Genomic DNA, 23,658 nt, shown 5'->3' on the forward strand with positions numbered 1-23,658 from the left:
TCTTCTTTGTGTAAATAATTGTGTTGTTAAACAAATGTACAGATAATTTATATTGTAAGGTAAATATTCATAGGATTGCATTATAGCGTTAAGCTGTAAAAAAAAAAAAAAAGGATAAAAATCATGAGTATCTTTATTTTATTTTATTTATTTATTTATTTATTTATTTATTTATTTATTATTTATTATTATTATTATTATTATTATTATTATTATTATTATTATTATTTTAGGATTTTAAAAAGCTAAATATATCGGCTGGATGGGCATGGGGGAGTTTGGAAGAGTTTGCCATCCCATAATTTCAAACAAATACGGTCGAAACAAAAAAGTCACGTGACGAGTACCCGAGACGCTGATCTTAAAGCGGCACATATCAACATCAACGGCCATTTGGGAGGATTTTTGTCATTACAAACCAGTGGTTTTTTTGTTTGTTTGTTTGTTGTTGTTGTTTTTTTTTTTCAGTTTTACAGTTACAGCCTTGGGTACATTAAGAGAACGAGAGAATTAAATACAAAAAAAAAAAATCAAAAATAAACAACAGAAAAATTGTATTAAATAAAAACATCAAACTGTTTTTTACAGGTTTTTACACAATTTATATGTTTTTAACTTTGATATTGTGTTTAGGTATTGCTGAACTTCTGTCTTCAAAATTAAAAACAAAGTTTTCATTTCGTTTTCAATGAACCTGAAAAGCGCGAGCAGGGTTCGCTAACTGTCTACCGTAAAGGCTGATGTATACGCAGACCAACATTTTAAAGAGTGGATAAGCGGAGCTGACTTTTCCGGAATTCAGGCAACGTAACCGCAGTGTTTATCTACGGCAGTGGGCGGTTTCAGACGTAGCCAAATTGTTCAAAGTCCCAAGACTTTATCAAGACAGTAGCTGTCACTGTCCAACACAGCAAGTAGAAATTCATCTAGCTAAAGTAGTGTGCAGTAAAGGAAGCGCTGGTCTCTTACTCTCCTACCCTACTGAAGGTTTGCTTCACTGTTTTATATCTATTCCGAGATGAGAAGAAGAGTTGATGAAACTGCTGCATCCAAACGAACTGAGGAGAAACCAGTGAAAAGCGAAACTGTTAAAGTGCAAGCCAGGTTAGTGACATTAGTCCACACTTTTCCTCTTTGGCTCTATAAATAATTCCAGGTCATACATTAATAAAAATAAATTATTAAAATTCTAAAGGCCACATATAGTGGCCACTCAAATCACATTATTAATGAATAGTTACATTAAAGGTGTCCTCGCTAGACATAAATAAGTCCTTTGTGTAATTAAGATATTCACAGGATGTAGATGTCTTTATCCAGAGCAACCTGCAGAAGTACAGTGTAGTCTCTCTCCATCAAACATACAGTGTAATCATCCTCATTAAAAATATACTGTAAATTTTACAGTAAGGTTGGCAACAGAACACACAACCTTCTGATCTGTAACTCAAAGCAAAACTAACTCACTCAACTAGCTGGCATTGATGCAAACAACTGTATTAACTCACACTAAAAGAGTGCATTGACTAACCGCAGGCTAGCTGTGGCTCAGACTTTAAGGCATGAAGTTTCAGATCAGAAGGTCTTGTGTTCAAATCCCAGTAAGGACAAACTGTTGTTTTAAAAAAAAAAAAAAAAGGTATCAGTCAATTGTTTTATACTATGTAAGATATTACAGTGTTTACTGTACATTTTTCTAACCCTGTTGCCAGTAAACGAGTGTAACATCACGGCTCACTGATGACATTTTAAACCCAAAGTCGTCTTCTTTATTTGGGTGGTCAGTAAAAAAGATAAAACAATCAAAACAGGATTTTTGACTGTTATCAAATACCAGCAGAGTTATCTCCCCAGCTCTACCAGCCTGTATTTTTTTTTTTGTGCAGCTGGATTTACACTGTGTGCAGATTGATCTGTATAAATGGTGTATGTACTAATGCAGCACTGTAGGTTTTTATTTTTTTTCCTCATCGCCAGGGTGTTTGTCATGTGCTGCTCTGTTCATTTGCGTCTTTTTCAGGTCATCATGGTGGGTGTGGGTGAAAAGGGGACTGATAGCCCTCTGCACTCTGTATGTGGCCACACCGTTTGTTCTGCGATTCTTTCCCGGTGTCATACAGTACCTGGTTTATAAACATGCCAGTGTGTACATTTGTCCCTCGGTTAAATATGAGAGAATGTCACTTGTGCAGTTAATTGCATCCACAGCATTGTTTATCTTTTTCTTCAGTAACATATTTCGTTGACCTGAGGCGTCCCTCTGATCTTGGCCTCAATCACACCGTCAATATGTACCTGACTTCAGAAGCAGGAGTGACACTGGGAGTATGGTCAGTTGTGCATTTTGTAAATATGAAATATCTTTTTGTGAACATGCAAAACAATTTCACATAGCTGCTTTTTGTTCTCACTGTCTCTGGTACCTCATTAGGCACACGGTTCCTGAGCAAAAGTGGAAGGAGGCTCAAGGTAAAAGTTTGGAGTGGTATGAGCAGTCTTTGGGGGATGGTTCCCCTGTTTTCATCTACTTCCATGGCAATACGGGCAACAGGTGGGAACATCTGTAGAAACTTGAAAATGCGTGTAACAAATCCTATGTGCAAAGGGCTGGAATGACTGTAGCTCACCAAATGCACACTTTACTTGTACTCCATTGTGAAGTGGCTGCAAGGCAGATGGAACATGGATGCTTTTAAAAAATATTGCTTCCAGGGGTTTTTTGTCACAGTGGACCATCCAAAATTTAAAAAAAAATTCAGAAAAGCACAGAGTGATATCAAGTGCCTTTTTTTTTTTTAAACCTTCTGACCAATTATGTCTAAAGTTGGGGCAAGTTGTTGGCAAGCAAAAAAAAAAAAACATGGAAGACTGCAAATATTACGCTTATTAGTGAGCAAATGAGATTTACAGTATGCCATGTTGAATTGAAAATATTTAATTGCCAATATTCCAGGTTTGCAATATAACTAAAAATAATAGCTTTTCTATTTTTGGGATATTCACCAGGATAGAATTGATGTCCGAATATACCTGTGGCTGTATTAAAAAAAAAAAAAAAAAAAAAAAAAAAAAAAAAAAGTGGGCAGTCGTGGCCTAATGCTTAGAGAGCTGGACTTGTAACCTGAAGGTCGTGGGTTTGCATCTCAGGTCCAGCAGGGATTGTTGGTGGGGGGAGTGAATGACCAGCGCTCTCCTCCACCCTCAATACCATGACTGAGGTGAGACCCTTGAGCAAGGCACTGAACCCCCAACTGCTCCCTGGGCTCCAGGTGTGTGTTCACTACTGTGTGTGTGCACTTGGATGGGTTAAATGCAGAGCACAAATTCCGAGTATGGGTCACCATACTTGGCCACATGTCACTTCACTTTAAAAAAAAAAAAAAAAGGCCTAGTGTGAGAGCAGTTTGTTATATAACAGGCTTAATCCAGAGGGTTAATCTTCCATAAATGCAAAAGACCTGCTGACAACAACTGGCAAATACAGTTGATCATTCTCTTGGTGAAAAAAGCGAGGTTTTTTGCACCATTTCTATATTTCTATATTTCATATATATACTGTATATATAATGTTATTATAAGTTTTGTCTTAAGTTCATTCATATTATTGCTTACATTGATTACATTGAACTCTGCATGAACTATGTCCAGCCTCCAAGTTAAAAAAAACTTTTGCAGCATAGAAAACCAATGTGATGTTTCTTTATGCCTCCAGTTCGTAACAGTTTGTAGTGATGCCTACACATTCTAAATGTTTTATCAGTGTTCTGAGTATTTTATTGTTGACTGTACAAATTTGTACTTTTATTTAAACAGAGCAGCTCCACATCGTTTGGGAGTTGCCAATGTGAGTAGCTACAACATCTTCACTGTTAAAAATCAAATCCACCCTTCATTTCACTAGAACGTGGGACCAGATAGGGCTCTCATTTATCCCCCTTGTTATTTGCATTGGTAATTGAGCCCCTAGCCATTGCAATACGGAATGATGTTAATATTAAGGGTATACGGAGGGAAAACTCCGAACATAGAGTTTCTCTTTATGCGGATGACACCCTTCTGTATATATCTGAACCATTAAAGAGTCTGCCACAAATTTTGACTTTACTGGATGCTTTCGGGAAAATATCAGGCTACAAAACAAATATGCAGAAAAGTGAGCTTATGCCTATCAACTTTGCTGCTAGACAGATTATCTTTAGCTCTTTACCATTTAAATTAACTAAAGATAAATTTAAATACCTAGGTATATGGATCACTAATACAAATATTTGTACAAAGCAAATTTCCCCCCACTGATGGATTCCATTAAAAAAGACTTTGAACGTTGGAGCTCATTACCGTTATCATTAGGTGGCAGAATAAATACTATAAAAATTAATATTCTACCTAGATTCCTATATCTTTTCCAATGCATACCTATATTTTTGACAAAATCTTTTTTCTCACTATTAGACAAATTAATATCATCATTCATATGGAACAGGAAATATGTGCGCATCCGCAAAAGTATTTTACAGCGACACAGAGAGCATGGAGGTCTGTCTTTACCCAACATTCAGTATTACTACTGGGCAGCTAATATCCGTGCAGTGTTATATTGGATTAATTCATCAAATAATAGTGGTCCCAATTGGTTGTCTTTAGAAAATATGTCATGTCGGCCGGCCTCTCTTCACGCCCTGCTCTGCTCAAAACTCCCGCCACCCGAACCAATATTTAAATTTTCTTCAAATCCAGTGGTTAAACACTCATTCAAAATAGGGGCACAATTTAGAAGAAGTTTTGCACTCAAGGAATTATCAATCTACGCTCCCATAGCAAGAAATCACATGTTTACCCCTTCTATTATGGATGAAACCTTTAATATTTGGTCTGTGAAAGGTCTTAGGACACTAAAAGATATGTTTATTGATGGAGACTTTGATCATTCAGTCAAATGAAAATGAAGTTTCAAATTCCTGACTCTTATTTTTTTAGATATCTTCAGCTTCGTAGCTTTGTGTCTTCCTCATTGAGCCACTTTCCTTCGTTGCCTCCCTGTTCCCTTCTTGAGTCTATTATGGACCTGAGTCCATATTCCAAAGGAACCATTGGTAAAATTTATTCTGTAATCAATTCTCATAACCTGGAACCCCTAGCTCAATTAAAAAGAAAATGGGAGGTGGAATTAGATATAGAACTCTCAGAAGACATGTGGCAGTCTGTCTTAAATAATATTTATTCATCTTCAATTTGTCTAAAACATAGAGTAATTCAATTTAAAATTGCTCACAGACTGCATTGATCCAAAGTGAAGTTAGCCAAATTCAAACCAAATTTAGACCCTAACTGTGGTAGGTGTGCAATTGAGCCAGCAACACTATCTCACATGTTTTGGCTTTGTCCAAAATTAAAAGATTTCTGGCAGTTGGTATTTAAATATCTCTCTGATACATTAAAGACATGTATAGAGCCTGAGGCCATAATTTCAATATTTGGTATCATACCACGATCCTTAAGGTTTAATCAAAGTAAGAAAAATCTGATCGCTTTTACTATGCTTTTAGCCCGGAGGTTAATACTGCTCAAATGGAAAGAAAAATCCCCTCCAACCTTCAAGCAATGGCTTAAGGACTTACTACATTATATGGCCTTAGAAAAAATATGGCACACTATAAGAGGTTGTACCAACATGTTTTATATTACTTGGCAACCTGTTTTAGATCAGATAAAGAAGATGGACCCCTCAGTTATCTCATAGGAGTAGAATTTTTTTTTTTCTTCATATTAGAAAGCTTAAATGTATAATTGTGCAACAGGGGGAATTGTTGTGGGTAGGGATGTTATTTAAAAGATGAAAAAGATGTCTAACTGTATTATATGTTTCATGTTTGACAAAATATCCAATAAAAATACTTTGGAACAAAAAAAAATCAAATCCATAGACAACGTGTCCACATGTCTCATATTGTTGCAGGTGTTAAGTGCTCTTGGCTATCATGCTGTGGTTATGGATTACAGAGGTGGGTTACATCTTACTGCTCCTATATCATGTATACATATGTTATTAAAGGAATACAATAGAACATTTAAAATAACTGATATAGATGTACAGCTTCTGATTGCAGCATTACTATATTTCAAAAATGCATTTCAATGTAGTTTTTTTTTCTTTACACAATCTTGTATGTATAATAAGACTAATCATTATTAGGCCATTTCAGATCACTGGAAAATGTTAATTTTGTAATCACATCGTTTTAAACAAAACCTAACTATATCAAGAGAGGTGCATTGTTTCTTTGTCACGAGCTTATTCAACTGGATATTAACATTTCTCAGGCCGAAAAAGGTTAATTACCAAAAATATCCCTGCTAGTTTGTTTTACATTTACATTTAGTCATTTGGAAGACTGTCACAGAAATGCAAGACTTGCATTGTTAATTGACACTGAAATGTTTCAGTGTGGTCATGTTAATGTTAAATTAAACCCTCTTCTTTTGAAACATTTGATAAAATATATGATATTTTCACAGTGTGTATGCATACTGAAGCAAATCACACCTACAGTGTGCACAGTTTTATGCTGATCCTCAGTGCTATAATTTAGTAGTTCTGTTCGGTCTGTAAAATTCTTCTAGGATTTGGGGATTCCACTGGAGAGCCCACTGCGGTTGGACTGATCACCGATGCACTTTATCTGTACCACTGGGTACGGGCACGCAGTAAGGGCAGTCTGGTCATCATATGGGGTCACTCCCTTGGCACAGTGTGAGTGAGTCTGATACCACCTTGGACAAATGACGTTTTCTCAGAATATTAGTATATAGTGATGTAATGTTCTATATTAAAACTAAAACCATGTATTAATGTACCAAATCATAAATTTTGTTTATTGACACATAATTTGTATTTACAGAGTGGCAACTAACACTGCAGTGAAAGTACAGGAGCAAGGTAGGAAATATTACACTACACTACTTGGCATATCTAAAGTAGAAAATATCAGTCCCTGACATTTGGCTTTTATGTAGTTACCTACGTAAGGTATGCAGTGCGTATGGCCACAAGAAAGCCCCCAAGAATAACTTAATAAAACTATCCAAAGCTGATAAAAAAAAATCACCAAAACATGCAAATATCAAACAAAAATGTAAAAAAAAAAAAAAAAAAGTTTTGCTCATATTTTTCAAAATGTATACTTCAAGAAATGACATTGGGAACATAATCAACTACCACATGGTGTGATGTGGCCTGACACAAACCAGAGTTACTGTCACCACCCCAAAGTTGATTATTTTCTCATACCAGGGTGTCCCAAATTGTTTTGTTTTTAATTCAATTCAATTCAATTCAAAAAGTTTGTAGCCTTCACTATTCGAGGAACCAACAAATAGCCTGTACCTTCTGATTGAAGTAGGCATGACAGATTATCAAAGACCAAAAGTTCGCTCAGATACTGTGGGGTGAGACCATTCAGTGCTTTATAGGTCAATAGTAGTACTTTATAATCAATGCGAAATTTGATTGGGAGCCAATGCAGTATGAATAAGATAGGGGTGCTGTGGTCATATCTTCTGGTTCTAGTAAGGACTCTCGCGCCTGCATTCTGGACTAACTGGAGCTTGTTAATGCACCTACTGGAACATCCAGACAGTAAAGCATTACAATACTCCAACCTAGTGGTAACAAAAGCATGAACTAATTTTGCATCATGTAGTGACATATTTCTTATCTTAGCAATATTTCTGAGATGAAAGAAGGCTATCCTAGTATGATTATCTACATGAGCTTCAAATGAAAGACTGGAGTCAATAATCACACCAAGATCCTTTACTGCTGCACATGATATAACAGAAAGGCCATCCAGAGTTACTACGTAATCAGAAAGCTTACTTCTAGCTGTATGTGGTCCTAGTACAAATATTTCTGTGTCGTGGTTATTATGTAAAAAGAAGTTAATAAGCATCCAGTGTCTAATGTCCTTTCACATTCCTCAACTTTATTAAGCTAGTGACTGTCATCTGGCTTTGCTGAAACATACAACTGTGTGTCATCAGCATAACAGTGGAAGCTAATACCATGTTTACAAATAATTTTGCCCAGAGGTAGCATATGTAAGGAATTTAGCTGTTTAGGTTAAGCTGATGTATTCTCCACCAATATATGTAAGGAAATTAGCAGATCAGCTCAGAAGGGGAAATTTGTAAACTTAATCTTTTAAAAGCTGATCAACTATTCGTCCAGCGATAAGTGGAAATGAGTGCATTTATTAATTGTGTATGGGATATTACCTCCGTGGCCAATGGCAATAATATCCTAAATATAGCAAAACACTATATTAAGACCACAGTAACAAGATTGACAGTTTAAGGCAATAAATTTGAAGCACAGAGACACAAGACACTGGCCTTTAAAAATCAGACGAGACTTTATTACTATTCTAAAACACAGAAACTAATCTAACACAAACACACACACACACACACACTCACGTAAACAGGGGTGAAAATGGTTTTGAAAAGAGAGTGAATGAAATTCCAAGTTTCTAGCAGTTTCTCAGACCATGACCTGAACGAACCATCAACTTATCAGTTTAATTTAACATTCGCTTTGTTTAGAAGGGCTTTAAACTTGTATTAAATGCACCAGTTCAGCGAGAATCTGGAGGTTCTATACTTGCGTTTGTGTTGCCAGGGATTCCCTCATTGCGCTGTTGTTTGGAAGGATTTTCCGACGATGTTGATTTGTCGGCGGTCTGGTTGGCCTTATGTGGCATCTCGAAAGACCAATGAGGAAGATAGACAGAGTGAGGTGCGAACCCGGTGGAGTCTCTTAGGCGGGTTGCAAAACTTTGATGAATGGTTCACAACGGTGCAAAGGCGACAGTTGGAGGCTTTGCAAGAGCCAGTCTGGATGCGGAGTCTCAGAGCAAGCGTAATCTCCTCGTGATGAACTTCTAAAGCTCTTGGTTGATGAGACTTCCTTCAGTTGTGGATGGAGACTCTCTTGAGCTGTTAGTTGAAGAGAACTCCTTGAAGATGTTGGTAGAGGCTCCCTGAAGATGTTGATGGACTCTTGCAAAGATGTGGTGGATGAGACTCTTGCAAAGATGTGGTGGATGAGACTCCGAAGATGTGTTGGACTCTCTCAAAGATGGATTGGATGAGACTCAGAGTTTTTTCTGTAGTTGTCAGTTTTACCATCGTGTTGGGTTTGTCCTCTGGTCAGGGATGTCCTGTCAGTTGCTGATTGTTCACAGGACAGTTGAAATCTAGCAATCAGTAAACAAGCGGTAATTAACTTGGCTCTACAAAGTCTGGGAGCAGGATTCCTAGCTTTATGGCTTCTTTGCTTTCCTTGCCTGTTCACTTCAGATCCTACACATATATAAAGAAAAGAGCAGTGGGCCTAAAACAGAACCTTACAGAACACCAAACTTTACCTTAGTATGCATTGAGAAGTCACCATTTATATCTACAAACTAATAATGATCAGTCAAATAAGACCTGAGCCAGGAGCCGTTCTCTTAACGCCAACAACATTTTCTAGTCTATCAAGGAGAATAGCATGGTCAATGGTATCAAAAGCTGCACTAAGGTCAAGCAACACGAGCAAGGAGACACAACCCTGATCAGAGGCCAGCAGTAGGTCATTTACCACTTTAACCAGTGCTTTCTCTGTGCTATGGTGAGGCCTAAATCCTGACTGATACATTTCATAAATGTTATTCCTATGTAGGTAACTGCTAGTTTAAAAGATTTAGGTACATAGCCAGTGCTAAGGGCAGCACTGATTATTTTTAGAAGAGGTTAGATTGCTTCTGGAATTATCTGTTTGAAGAAACATGTAGGTAAGGGATCTAGTGTACAAGTTGATGATTTTGATGAGGAAATTAGTGAAAATAGTTCGGTGTCTCGAGGGGGAGTAAACATTCTAATCATTGATCTGATATTGTTATATTACCTACAGAGTCATAAAACTGTCTGGTTTTAAATTAATAGTCTGAACCTTTTGCCTGATATATTTGCCTGATATAATTTTACCACTGAAAAAATTCATGAAGTCATCACTGCTATATAATGATTGTGTGGATGCTTCTTTTGTGATCTGATTAGGGTGCCAAGCACCAAAGGTGCACAGGCACCCTATAGTTATTTTCTGTTTTCTTATTAGGGGGCCAAGCACCAAAGGCGCACAGGCACCCTATTGTTAGGAGGCCAAGCACTGAAGGTGCATAGGCACTCTATTGTTATTCTATGTTTTCTTCTTTTTCCTCTTCTTCTTCTTCCTCTGGCTAGGGTGTCTATGGCAGCCTATAGAACCGTCTGAGAAAAAGTTGTGAAATTTGGCATACTGATTGGGGATGGTCTAAGGAACATTCTTACCAAATTTGGGCTAAGTGATGCCAACGCTCTAGTCAGATTTGGGCCTAATGTGGAAGTACATTTATGGTCATAACTTTTGAACCGTGTGTCCAAAATTTTAAAGTCAGGCATCCTTGGATTCCTTGGGTCGAGACAAGTTCAATGCGACTTTGCTACTCCTCCTCCTCCAGGTTTTGTCCAGTCTTCACCACATTTGGTTCACATCATCTTGAATGTACCCAAGAAGGTTTGTGACTGCGCCACCTTGTGGTCAAGAACTGTAACAACTTTCAATTTTTTTCCTTATATTATTTGAAGAGCTTGTGATAAATTCACAGTTCGTTTTTAACATTATTCCCTGGCATATGCAGAAGTGAATCCACACCAACATCTGAAATTCAAGTGTACTTCCTGTTCAATCCATCTTGGATTTTGTTGAAAAAATGTTGTTTTTTCGCTACTCCTCCTGCAAATGTTCTCCAATCATCACCAAATTTGGCACACATCATCTTCAGAGTAAGCCTCACAAAAGTTATCAAAAGTTTTTAATTTTCCAAATGGTTTGTCCGTAATGGGCCAACAAATCTGACGGCGAAGCTGCCAAACAGGAATTGATTCTGTATCTCAGCAACAACTTTGTGCACTGACACAAAACTTGGTAGTCATTTTCAGGACCATGACCTGAGGCTATGCAACAAATTTCGTGCCAGTGCCACCTACTGGTCAAAAGTAACAATAACATGCTAAAAATGCTTACATCTAACTGCCATTTTTGCTACTCCTCCTCCAAATTTTATCCAATATTCACCAAATTTGGCTCAAATCATCTTGCCATCTGTTTAAACAATGTTGCAGCAGTGCCACCCTGCTGCCCATTTGTTGATCTAGACCTTTCCTCCTACAGTCAGAGAATTCCACCATTGTCTGTGGTCAAAACATACACATTGTGAGTGAAACAACAAATCACTCTTGAATCCCTTTGCCTAAAGTTATGGCTCTGCTTTCCTCTGATTGCTTAGGCAGCAATCGTAGCATGTCTGTGAATGTGTGGCTCCCCGAGTCTGGGTGCTTGGCCCCCGAAAGCGCTGCTTGCAGCTTTAATACCTAGTTAATTTTGCTACAGTATTAAATAAGAATCTAGGATCATTTTTGTTATCTTCAATTAGGGTGGAGAAATACATTGATCTAGCAGTGCTAAGAGCTTTTCTATAGCTCAGGAGGCTCTACTTCCATGCTGTTTGAAATACTACCAATTTTTTTTTTGACGCCATTTACGTTCTAATTTTCAAGTGGTCTGTTTTAAGGTGCGTATGTTTTCGTTATAACAGGGTGCTAACTTTATTTCTCTAATTAATTTTCTTTTAAGTGCAGCTACCTTGTCTAGCGTGTAGTGGAACGTTGACTCTAAGCATTCAGTTGCCTGATCAAGTTCTTCAGGATTTCAGACAGTGATCCAATCATGGTTGGTAACTCTGGGAGATTATTGATTAAACTCTTTGCAGTAGCTTATGTGAATGTATGTTTGACGCAGTAGCGTGGCAAGGTCCGTATATTATGATTAAAACACATTTTAAATGACATGAGATAATGATCTGAGATAGCTTCAGACTGCGGAAATGTAACTATATTTTCTATATTTAGTGGAACCCCTACTGAATCTAGAATGGACACAACTGCTGTTCTCAGAGGGTCTTCTGGATTATCAAAATGAATATTAAAGTCTCCAACAATTAAGGCTTTGTCTAAAGAAGCAACCAGGTTAGAGATGAAATCGGCAAATTCACAAGGGAATTCAGAATATGGCCCTGGGGGTCTGTAAATAATAATTAGCAGACTCGACTGGGTAGACTTATTTTTTTGTGGTTATGTATGTTATGTTAGTATAAAGAACTTCAACGTGTTGAATTTATGACTAGGTTTTTGTGTGACGCCTAGATTACCAGTATAAATAACTGTGACACCTCCTGTTCTGCCAGATAGACAGGGCTGAACGGAACGGACACAGTCTCAATACAGTGGAACTTGAGTGAAGATTCAGTGCAGCTAGCAGATGGTCGGTTTAGCCTGCTTGTCTGCTCCCTGGCCTTGGCTCTGGATTGTCACAGATTAACCATGCCTGTTCTGAGACTTTGTGCTATGCTGCAAAAAATGAGAGAAGCACTTTCCCGAGTGGGATGGACACCGTCCCACCCTAACAGGATTGATGAAATAAAATTATTGATGAAAAAGAAAGAAACAAAAAAAGTTGAAATGCCGACACAGGCAAGAAATTCCTGGCAAACGATTCAAAAACAGGAACCACAGCAGTTTGCCTGTCAATGGCACATCATGTTTATAATGTGTTGATAGTTATAGCATGCTGTGGAATGTGTGCGGAAAAGGGTTTCAACACTTACATTACACATTACACATCTAAAATGTGATTACAGCCTTATGTAGGTTTTACATAATGGCATAATGTCTGCCTTACTGCAATAAATGAAGTTCATAAATGTGCATATTTTTAATTTGAATGAGTTTAACATGAATCTGTCGTTATTTACCTATTTATTTTACATTACATATTTTCAATATTTAAGTGGAAATTCTGTGCATAATTTAAATATGTTGATCTAAGAATGTTGTTGCTTGTTACCTTGAAAGTGCAAGGTCCTTCATCCTGAAGACTTTCTTGTGGCGGAAAACTTAGTCACAGCTTTACCTCTGGCCATTACAAAGTGCTGACAGTGGAGATTCCTTCCATAAATGTTAAATAAATGTCTCCTTATAGAAAGCTTAATCATATCAATAATTATATGTTTTTTCTCTTTTAAATATTATAGTTCAAAGTTTTTCATATGTCTGTTTTGCCAGGAAAACCCCCTGATGCAGTGATACTTGAAGGTGCTTTCACATATATAAAAATACCAGAAGGATCCCGCCAACCTTTCACCTGGGTAGGTAAAGTTCTGGGTCTTTCAGATGCCACTGGAATTAAAAAAAATGCATGGAATTTAATGCAAGTGCATTGTAGTAGTTCAGAAATGCATTTCACGAGAACATAAACATATATGCTTTGAACATATCCTATAAAACCGCATGTCCACTGTCTTCTTTTTCTTAGTATTACTGGAGATTTCCATACATACAGTACTACTTTTCCCAGCGCCCAACTGAACCAAATAAATCAGTATTGCTCAATGTTGAAAAGTAAGTGTACAGTCATATTTAAACATTTGAAACAAAAAGGAAAAATGTAATACAGTAGACTTCAAAATATATGCCAGGATCATTACTAAGCTGCTAAATGAGGATATTTTATTTTGCTCTAGCTTGAAAAAAATGAGGACGCCTCTTATGATCCTTCATTCTAAAGATGACCATGTGAGTCCTTTCATGATGGCTGAGGAGGTATGGCATAAATATGTACAATCAGTTGATTACGTGTATATGATTTGTGTTATGTGTATGAGAGAGTCATAAGACATATTTCCCTGTGTAGCTTTACAGCACTGCTAAAAGTGTGCTGAAGTCAGAGGAAAAAGTCAGACTGGTTGCATTTGATGGATCCCATGGATATCTTCATAATGGACTTTATAGGGATCCTGGTTTGCCAAATTTTATAAGGTAAACAAATCTGTTCTTGTTAGTTTATTTATTTTCTTAGGCAAAAATGAATTATTATTGATTACCACTGCAAAGTTGATTTTTCTAGTTTTTGCTACATACCACATCAATTTACCAACAAGTACAATTGCATGACACTTCATTTTAATCTGTTTATAATTTAATTTAGTGCTGTCCATTAAATAAGTTAGTTCCTGTAACATAACAGCTACAAACATTAATTTCCTCATCAGCCTCTTTCCTCTCACTCTCTCTCTCTCTCTCTCTCTCTATAATCTAATGCATTAATTTAATCTAACGTATTAATTTAATCTGTGAATTGCTACAAAAAAAAAAAAGAATTATCAACACCTTCTGACCAGTCTGATTCAAGAATTCAACAGTGATGTGGTGCAGTGTTAAATTAATACCAGTGTTTCCATTACAGGGAGTTTGTGCAGTCTGTTGCAAAGTAATCTGAACAAACTCACACACACACACACACACACACAAAATGTATAAATTCCAGAGATAATCCACATACATTATGCATATCATGGATTGCACATATATTATGACAACTGTCATACATCTGTGACTAGTAAACAGTGCATTTGAATTCTAGCTATCAGATGTAATCATGTTTATAGGAGTAGTCTTGAAGCACTCTTAAACATCACAAATTATATCTTTATGACAATGCCTCGTTATATCACGATTACTACTTTATAAAGGGTATATAAATAAATGCTATAAATGCTAAAAAGCATTTAGTAATAAGCTTAAAGAGTTACTAAAAAGACCCTGATTATAATGTGATAAATAATAGTGTTGTTGAAAGAAATGTACAGATAATTTGTATTGTAAATTAAAAATATCCATAGGATCTAAGAAGATCCTGATGATGATGATGATGATGATAAGGTTGATGATGATGTGTACAAAGAATAAACATTAAAGTACCTGACTATGCTTCTTTTCTTCTTTGTGTAAATAATTGTGTTGTTAAACAAATGTACAGATAATTTATATTGTAAGGTAAATATTCATAGGATTGCATTATAGCGTTAAGCTGTAAAAAAAAAAAAAGGATAAAAATCATGAGTATCTTAATTTTATTTTATTTATTTATTTATTATTTATTATTATTATTATTATTATTATTATTATTATTATTATTATTATTTTAGGATTTTAAAAAGCTAAATATATCGGCTGGATGAGCATGGGGGAGTTTGGAAGAGTTTGCCATCCCATAATTTCAAACAAATACGGTCAAAACAAAAAAAGTCACGTGATGAGTACCCGAGACGCTGATCTTAAAGCGGCACATATCAACATCAACGGCCATTTGGGAGGATTTTTGTCATTACAAACCAGTGGTTTTTTTGTTTGTTTGTTTGTTGTTGTTGTTGTTGTTTTTCAGTTTTACAGTTACAGCCTTGGGTACATTAAGAGAACGAGAGAATTAAATACAAAAAAAAAAAATCAAAAATAAACAACAGAAAAATTGTATTAAATAAAAACATCAAACTGTTTTTTACAGGTTTTTACACAATTTATATGTTTTTAACTTTGATATTGTGTTTAGGTATTGCTGAACTTCTGTCTTCAAAATTAAAAACAAAGTTTTCATTTCGTTTTCAATGAACCTGAAAAGCGCGAGCAAGGTTCGCTAACTGTCTACCGTAAAGGCTGATGTATACGCAGACCAACATTTTAAAGAGTGGGTAAGCGGAGCTGACTTTTCCGGAATTCAGGCAACGTAACCGCAGTGTTTATCTACGGCAGTGGGCGGTTTCAGACGTAGCCAAATTGTTCAAAGTCCCAAGACTTTATCAAGACAGCAGCTGTCACTGTCCAACACAGCAAGTAGAAATTCATCTAGCTAAAGTAGTGTGCAGTAAAGGAAGCGCTGGTCTCTTACTCTCCTACCCTACTGAAGGTGTGCTTCACTGTTTTATATCTATTCCGAGATGAGAAGAAGAGTTGATGAAACTGCTGCATCCAAACGAACTGAGGAGAAACCAGTGAAAAGCGAAACTGTTAAAGTGCAAGCCAGGTTAGTGACATTAGTCCACACTTTTCCTCTTTCACTCTATGACACTTATGTTTGGTAAATAATTCCAGGTCATACATTAATAAAAATAAATTATTAAAATTCTAAAGGCCACATATAGTGGCCACTCAAATCACATTATTAATGAATAGTTACATTAAAGGTGTCCTCGCTAGACATAAATAAGTCCTTTGTGTAATTAAGATATTCACAGGATGTAGATGTCTTTATCCAGAGCAACCTGCAGAAGTACAGTGTAGTCTCTCTCCATCAAACATACAGTGTAATCATCCTCATGCTACATTGTAAAAAAACAAAACAAAACTGTAAATTTTACAGTAAGGTTGGCAACAGAACACACAACCTTCTGATCTGTAACTCAAAGCACAACTAACTCACCACAGCTAGTTACTGTAAAACTAACTCAACTAGCTGGCATTGATTCAAACACCTCCACAACTGTATTAACTTACACTAATCGAGTGCATTGAATAACTGCAAGCTGGTTGTGGTGGCTCAGACTTTAAGGCATGAAGTTTCAGATCAGAAGGTCTTGTGTTCAAATCCCAGTAAGGATAAACTGTTGTTTAAAAAAAAAAAAAAGGTATCAGTCAATTGTTTTATACTATGTAAGATATTACAGTGTTTACTGTACATTTTTCTAACCCTGTTGCCAGTAAACGAGTGTAACATCACGGCTCACCGATGACATTTTAAACCCAAAGTCGTCTTCTTTATTTGGGTGGTCAGTAAAAAAGATAAAACAATCAAAACAGGATTTTTGACTGTTATCAAATACCAGCAGAGTTATCTCCCCAGCTCTACCAGCCTGTATTTTTTTGTGCAGCTGGATTTACACTGTGTGCAGTTTGGTCTGTATAAATGGTGTATGTACTAATGCAGCACTGTAGGTTTTTATTTTTTTCCCTCATCACCAGGGTGTTTGTCATGTGCTGCTCTGTTCATTTGCGTCTTTTTCAGGTCATCATGGTGGGTGTGGGTGAAAAGGGGACTGATAGCCCTCTGCACTCTGTATGTGGCCACACCGTTTGTTCTGCGATTCTTTCCCGGTGTCATACAGTACCTGGTTTATAAACATGCCAGTGTGTACATTTGTCCCTCGGTTAAATATGAGAGAATGTCACTTGTGCAGTTAATTGCATCCACAGCATTGTTTATCTTTTTCTTCAGTAACATATTTCGTTGACCTGAGGCGTCCCTCTGATCTTGGCCTCAATCACACCGTCAATATGTACCTGACTTCAGAAGCAGGAGTGACACTGGGAGTATGGTCAGTTGTGCATTTTGTAAATATGAAATATCTTTTTGTGAACATGCAAAACAATTTCACATGTCTGCTTTTTGTTCTCACTGTCTCTGGTACCTCATTAGGCACACGGTTCCTGAGCAAAAGTGGAAGGAGGCTCAAGGTAAAAGTTTGGAGTGGTATGAGCAGTCTTTGGGGGATGGTTCCCCTGTTTTCATCTACCTCCATGGCAATACGGGCAACAGGTGGGAACATCTGTAGAAACTTGAAAATGCGTGTAACAAATCCTATGTGCAAAGGGCTGGAATGACTGCAGCTCACCAAATGCACACTTTACTTGTACTCCATTGTGAAGTGGCTGCAAGGCAGATGGAAATTTAAAACATATTGCTTCCAGGGGTTTTTTGTCACAGTGGACCATCCAAAATTAAAAAAAAAAATTCAGAAAAGCACATAGTGACATCAAGTGCGTTTTTTTTAACCTCTTGACCAATCATGTCTAAAGTTGGGGCAAGTTGTTGGCAAGCAAGATTAAAAAAACATGGAAGACTGCAAATATTACTCTTGTTAGTGAGCAAATGAGATTTACAGTATGCCATGTTGAATTGAAAATATTTAATTGCCAATATTCCAGGTTTGCAATATAACTAAAAATAATAGCTTTTCTATTTTTGGGATATTGACCGGTAATGAAGTGACATCTAAATTTACCTGTGGCTGCATGCAGTCAAGTTGCAGTTTAAAAAAGGCCTAGTGTGAGAGCAGTTTATTATATATTATTATATATTATAACCCTAGTCTCTAATTTTCTAACTTATAAATACTTTTACTATAGATTATTCTGTTATGTTTTACATACATGCATACATATATATATATATATATATATATATATATATATATATATATATACACACACACATGTATATATAATATTATTATAAGTTCTGTTTTAAGTTCTTTTCTTTATTATTGATTACATTGATTACATTGAACTCTGCATGAACTATGTCCAGCCTCCAAGGTAAAAAAAATGAAAAACATTTTGCAGCATAGAAAACCAATGTGATGTTTCCTTATGCCTCCAGTTTGTAACAGTTTGTAGTGATGCCTACACATTCTAAATGTTTTATCAGTGTTCTGAGTATTTTATTGTTGACTGTACAAATTTGTCTGTACTTTTATTTAAACAGAGCAGCTCCACATCGTTTGGGAGTTGCCAATGTGAGTAGCTACAACATCTTCACTGTTAAAAATCAAATCCATAAACAACAGCCCAGAGACCCACATGTCTCATATTGTTGCAGGTGTTAAGTGCTCTTGGCTATCATGCTGTGGTTATGGATTACAGAGGTGGGTTACATCTTACTGCTCCTATATCATGTATACATATGTTATTAAAGGAACACAATAGAACATTTAAAATAACTAGATGTACAGCTTCTGATTGCAGCATTACTATATTTCAAAAATGCATTTCAATGTAGTTTTTTTTTCTTTACACAATCTTGTATGTATAATAAGACTAATCATTATTAGGCCATTTCAGATCACTGGAAAATGTTAATTTTGTAATTGCATTGTTTTAAACAAAACCTAACTATATCAAGAGAGGTGCATTGTTTCTTTGTCAGGAGCTTATTCAACTGGATATTAACATTTCTCAGGCTGAAAAGGTTAATTACCAAAAATATCCCTGCTACTTTGTTTAACATGTACATTTAGTCATTTGGAAGACTGCCACAGAAGACTGTCACATGTTTCAGTGTGGTCATGTTAATGTTAAATTAAACCCTCTTCTTTTGAAACATTTGATAAAATATATAATATTTCCACATTGAAGTATATACAGTGTGTATGCATACTGAAGCAAATCACAACTATAATGTATTCATTTTTATGCTGATCTTCAGTGCTATAATTTAGTAGTTCTGTTTGGTCTGTAAAATTCTTCTAGGATTTGGGGATTCCACCGGAGAGCCCACAGAGGATGGACTGACCACCGATGCACTTTATCTGTACCACTGGGTACGGGCACGCAGCAAGGGCAGTCTGGTCATCATATGGGGTCACTCCCTTGGCACAGGGTGAGTGAGTCTGATACCACCTTGGACAAATCAGTTGTGGTTTTACAAATGACATTTTCTCAATATATTAGTATTTAGTGATGTAATGTTCTATATTAAAACTAAAATCATGTATTAATGTTCCAAATCATATATTTTGTTTATAGCCACATATTTGTATTTACAGAGTGGCAACTAACACTGCAGTGAAAGTACAGGAGCAAGGTAGGAAATATTACACTACACTACTTGGCATATCTAAAGTAGATAATCAGTCCCTGACGTTTGCCTTTTATGTAGTTACCTACATAAGGGATGCAGTGCGTATGGCCACAAGAAAGCCCCCAAGAATAACTTAATAAAACTAACCAAAACTGATAAAAATCACCAAAATGTACATATATCAAACAAAAAAATACATAAAAAAAGTTTTGCTCAAATTTTTCCAAATATATACTTTTCAAAGCTGAAATGATGTTGCAGATGCCATAAAACTAGGAACGTAATCAGCTAATCATGTGGTGTGATGTGGCCCAAACCAGTTACTGTCACCACCCTAAAGTTGATTTTTTTCCTGTAACATGGAGTCCCAAATTGTTTTCCTTTTATGCCACAGCAGTTTGCCTGTCAGTGGCAGATCATATATTTTTTTTGTGTTTATAGTTATAGCATGCTGTGGAATGTTTACAGAAAAGGGTTACAAAGGTCGCTTACATTACACTCTAAAATGTGATTATGGCCTTATATAGGTTTTACATAACCATACTGCAACAAATTAAGTTCAATGTATATGTAAATATGTAATATGTAAATGTACATATTTTTAATTTGAATGAGTTTAACATAAACCTGCTTTTGGGTATTGCCCCACTGAGAGCTGCTGATCAAAGATACTGACCACTACAGAGCTCTGATAAGAGAGTTGGAGTCATCAGATACGTCTTGGCTTTTTATTTGTGCAGGGTTCAACCACATAAAAAACATGCATCTGAGGTTGTTTCTGAAATAAATAAGATAAGAAATAATTACAGATTATCTGCATACTGTCAAACTCAACAGTAAATTACAGCTTCAATAATATCAGCAACTATCGTAAAGTACGATTAGAATACAGGGAAACAAAGGAATACAAACACGATATACATATTATATTGTATCATTACTACAAGACTGCACAAATAAGGAACTGCAGAGTGTGTTATAGAAAGAAATATTAAACCTAAATTAGACTAAACACTGTAAACATTAGCAATATGAGTAGCTACACTAGCGGTTCTAATCTGCTCGTTAAACATGATGAAATACTACTCATACAGGTCGCTAAACACCGGCTAACTTTGCTAACTTTATCCTGCACATGTGAACGCTGCGAGTAAACAAAAACACAGTAGCACAGAGAATATGCCACTTATGTTAAAACCGTGCATACTCTGAACAGCATATGTAACGAACGTACTAACATAAGAGACAGCATGTAAACCACAGACATTATAATGACCTTAAACCTTAAATCGTAAAGAATTCACAACACCTGCTGTTATTTACCTATTTATTTTACCTTACATATTTTACATATTTAAGTGAAAATTCTGTCCATAATTTAAATACGTTGATCTAAGAATGATCTAAGCCCCCTCAATTTCTCTCAAAGTCTTGAACAAATATTGCGTGCCACCTTGAAAGTGAATATCACCTTCATATTGAAGACTTTCCTGTAGCAGAAAACTTAAAGTCATAGCATTACCTCTGACCATTACAAAGTGCTGACAGTGGAGACTCCTTCCATAAATGTTAAATAAATGTATCCTTATAGAAAGTTTAATCATATCAACAATTATAAGTTTTTCTCTTTTAAATAACACATTTAATAATGTGCTTACCAATTAGAGTTTGATTACATGGTGCTTAGTCATAGGCGTCACTGTGAATTAGACATCACTGTGAATTAATATTGTAAACATATTAGAATGAGCACATTATTATAAACCTCAGCCTTGTAGCCGGCACTTACTGTCAGAACTGCTGTTATAGACAATAACCAACACTTTTTTCACCAATCAGATTTGAGAATTCAACAGCACTGTAGTATAATTGTGCTTACAAAGGATGGGTCAGCCAGAAGAGTTATAAGTTTGTCACATATTTAATTTATTGTTTAGTTTAGAAATGTTTAGATCTCCTCTACTCCCAAAAGACAAAACATGTGTGGTTAATATCAGTACGTTTCACTACCCAATTGCTGTATTAGAATTACATTAATTACAAAACTTGCTTTAAGGTATATTAGAAGTAATATTATAGTTTTGTAATATTACTTCTAAACATAATTCTGATATTATAGTTCAAAGTTTATCATATGTCTGTTTTGCCAGGAAACCCCCCTGATGCAGTGATACTTGAAGGTGCTTTCACAGACATAAAAATGCCAGAAGGATTCCCCCATCCTTTCACCTGGGTAGGTAAAGTTCTGGGTCTTTCAGATGCCACTGGAATTAAAAAATTTATTTTTCATGTTTCATGAAAACATAAACGTATACTGGACATATCCTATAGAACCGCACGCCCACTGTCTTCTTTTTTTTTCTTAGTATTACTGGAGATTTCCATACATACAGTACTACTTTTCCCAGGACTCAATTAAAGCAAATAAATTTGTATTACCCAATGTTCAAAAGTAAGTGTATATTTAAGTGTATACAGTCATATTTAAACATTTGAGACAAAAAAGAAAAACAAAATATAGAAGACTTCAAAATATATGCCAGGATCATTACTAAGCTGCTAAATGAGGATATTTTATTTTGCTCTAGCTTGAAAAAAATGAGGACGCCTCTTATGATCCTTCATTCTAAAGATGACCACATGACTCCTTTCAGGATGGCTGAGGAGGTATGGCATAAATATGTACAATCAGTTGATTACGTGTATATGATTTGTGTTATGTGTATGAGAGAGTCATAAGCCATATTTCCCTGTGTAGATTTACAGCATTGCTAAAAGTGTGCTGAAGTCAGAGGAAAAAGTCAGACTGGTTGCCTTTGATGGATCCCATGGATATCTTCATAATGGACTTTATAGGGATCCTGGTTTGCCAAATTTTATAAGGTAAACAAATCTGTTCTTGTTAGTTTATTTATTTTGTTAGGCAAAAATTATTACTATTGACTACCACTGCAAAGTTGATAAATTTTCTAGTTTTTGCTACATACCACATCAATTTACCAACAAGTAATTTTTTTTATTAATTAATGAATGACACTTCATCATTTTTATCTGTTTATAATTTAATTTAGTGCTGTCCATTAAATAAGTTAGTTCCTGTAACGTAACAGCTACAAACATTAATTTCCTCATCAGCCTCTTTCCTCTCACTCTCTCTCTCTCTCTCTCTCTCTCTCTCTTTAATCGAATGTATTAATTTAAATCTGTGACTTGCTACAGAAAATTTATCAACACCTTCTGACCAATCTGATTCAAGAATTCAGCAGTGATGTGGTGCAGTGTTAAATTAATACCAGTGTTTCCATTACAGGGAGTTTGTGCAGTCTGTTGCAAAGTAATCTGAAGGTGGACCAAGTTGAACCTACACGTTTTATCTTCACATATACGTTTTATTCTCCCATGTTAACTTTAGTGATGTGTGCTTGCAGTTCAGTTTCGTTAAAAGTCATTCCTCTTCTGAGCTTATGTTAAATTCAGTAGACACCTCTCTCTCTCTCTCTCTCTCTCTCTCTCCCACTTGCTCTCTCACTCACACACACACACACACACACAATTTATAAATTCCAGAGATACATTATGCATATCATGGATTGCACATATATTATGACAACTTTCATATAATAAACAGTGCATTTGAATTCTAGCTATCAGATGTAATTATGTGTAAAGGAGTAGTCTTGAAGCACTCTTAAACATCACAAATTATATCTTTACGACAATGCCTTGTAATATCATGATTATTATTTTATAAATGCTAAAAGGAATTTATTAATAAAGACCCTGATTATAATGTGATAAATAATAGTGCTGTTGAAAGAAATGTACAGATAGTTTGTATTGTAAATTAAAAATATCCATAGGATCTAAGAAGATCCTGATGATGATGATGATGATGTGTACAAAGAATAAACATTAAAGTACCTGACTATGCTTCTTTTCTTCTTTGTGTAAATAATAGTGTTGTTTAAAGAAATGTACAGATAATTCATGTTGTATGGTAAATATTCATAGGATCTTCTGATTCTTTTCCTTTTTTCTTTCTCTATATTCACTTCTTTAAAAAGATATAAATACACTAGTACTGGATAAGTAGGCATTAAAATAGTTTTTAA

The 23,658-nt window shown here is 35.7% G+C and overlaps 2 protein-coding genes across 2 annotated transcripts; both read left to right on the top strand.

The window, feature by feature from the left end:
* The first annotated feature begins 354 nt into the window (after positions 1-354).
* LOC128317981 (lysophosphatidylserine lipase ABHD12-like) lies at positions 355-14,899 on the top strand. The gene is made up of 13 exons (XM_053232234.1): positions 355-1,104; positions 2,021-2,142; positions 2,231-2,330; positions 2,432-2,551; positions 3,814-3,844; positions 5,957-6,002; positions 6,622-6,751; positions 6,900-6,937; positions 13,201-13,283; positions 13,451-13,536; positions 13,659-13,737; positions 13,829-13,953; positions 14,381-14,899. Exons 1-13 carry the CDS (start codon positions 1,019-1,021, stop codon positions 14,406-14,408), a joined length of 1,074 nt encoding a protein of 357 aa, XP_053088209.1. The 5' UTR covers positions 355-1,018; the 3' UTR covers positions 14,409-14,899.
* Positions 14,900-15,250: 351 nt separating this feature from the next.
* si:ch211-117n7.7 (Monoacylglycerol lipase ABHD12-like) lies at positions 15,251-23,471 on the top strand. Its single transcript, XM_026932039.3, has 13 exons — positions 15,251-15,994; positions 16,973-17,094; positions 17,183-17,282; positions 17,384-17,503; positions 18,452-18,482; positions 18,566-18,611; positions 19,216-19,345; positions 19,512-19,549; positions 21,697-21,779; positions 21,913-21,998; positions 22,135-22,213; positions 22,305-22,429; positions 22,857-23,471. Exons 1-13 carry the CDS (start codon positions 15,909-15,911, stop codon positions 22,882-22,884), a joined length of 1,074 nt encoding a protein of 357 aa, XP_026787840.1. The 5' UTR covers positions 15,251-15,908; the 3' UTR covers positions 22,885-23,471.
* Positions 23,472-23,658: the final 187 nt, after the last annotated feature.

Source organism: Pangasianodon hypophthalmus, chromosome 3, assembly GCF_027358585.1.
Source record: "Pangasianodon hypophthalmus isolate fPanHyp1 chromosome 3, fPanHyp1.pri, whole genome shotgun sequence".
NCBI lineage: Eukaryota > Metazoa > Chordata > Actinopteri > Siluriformes > Pangasiidae > Pangasianodon > Pangasianodon hypophthalmus.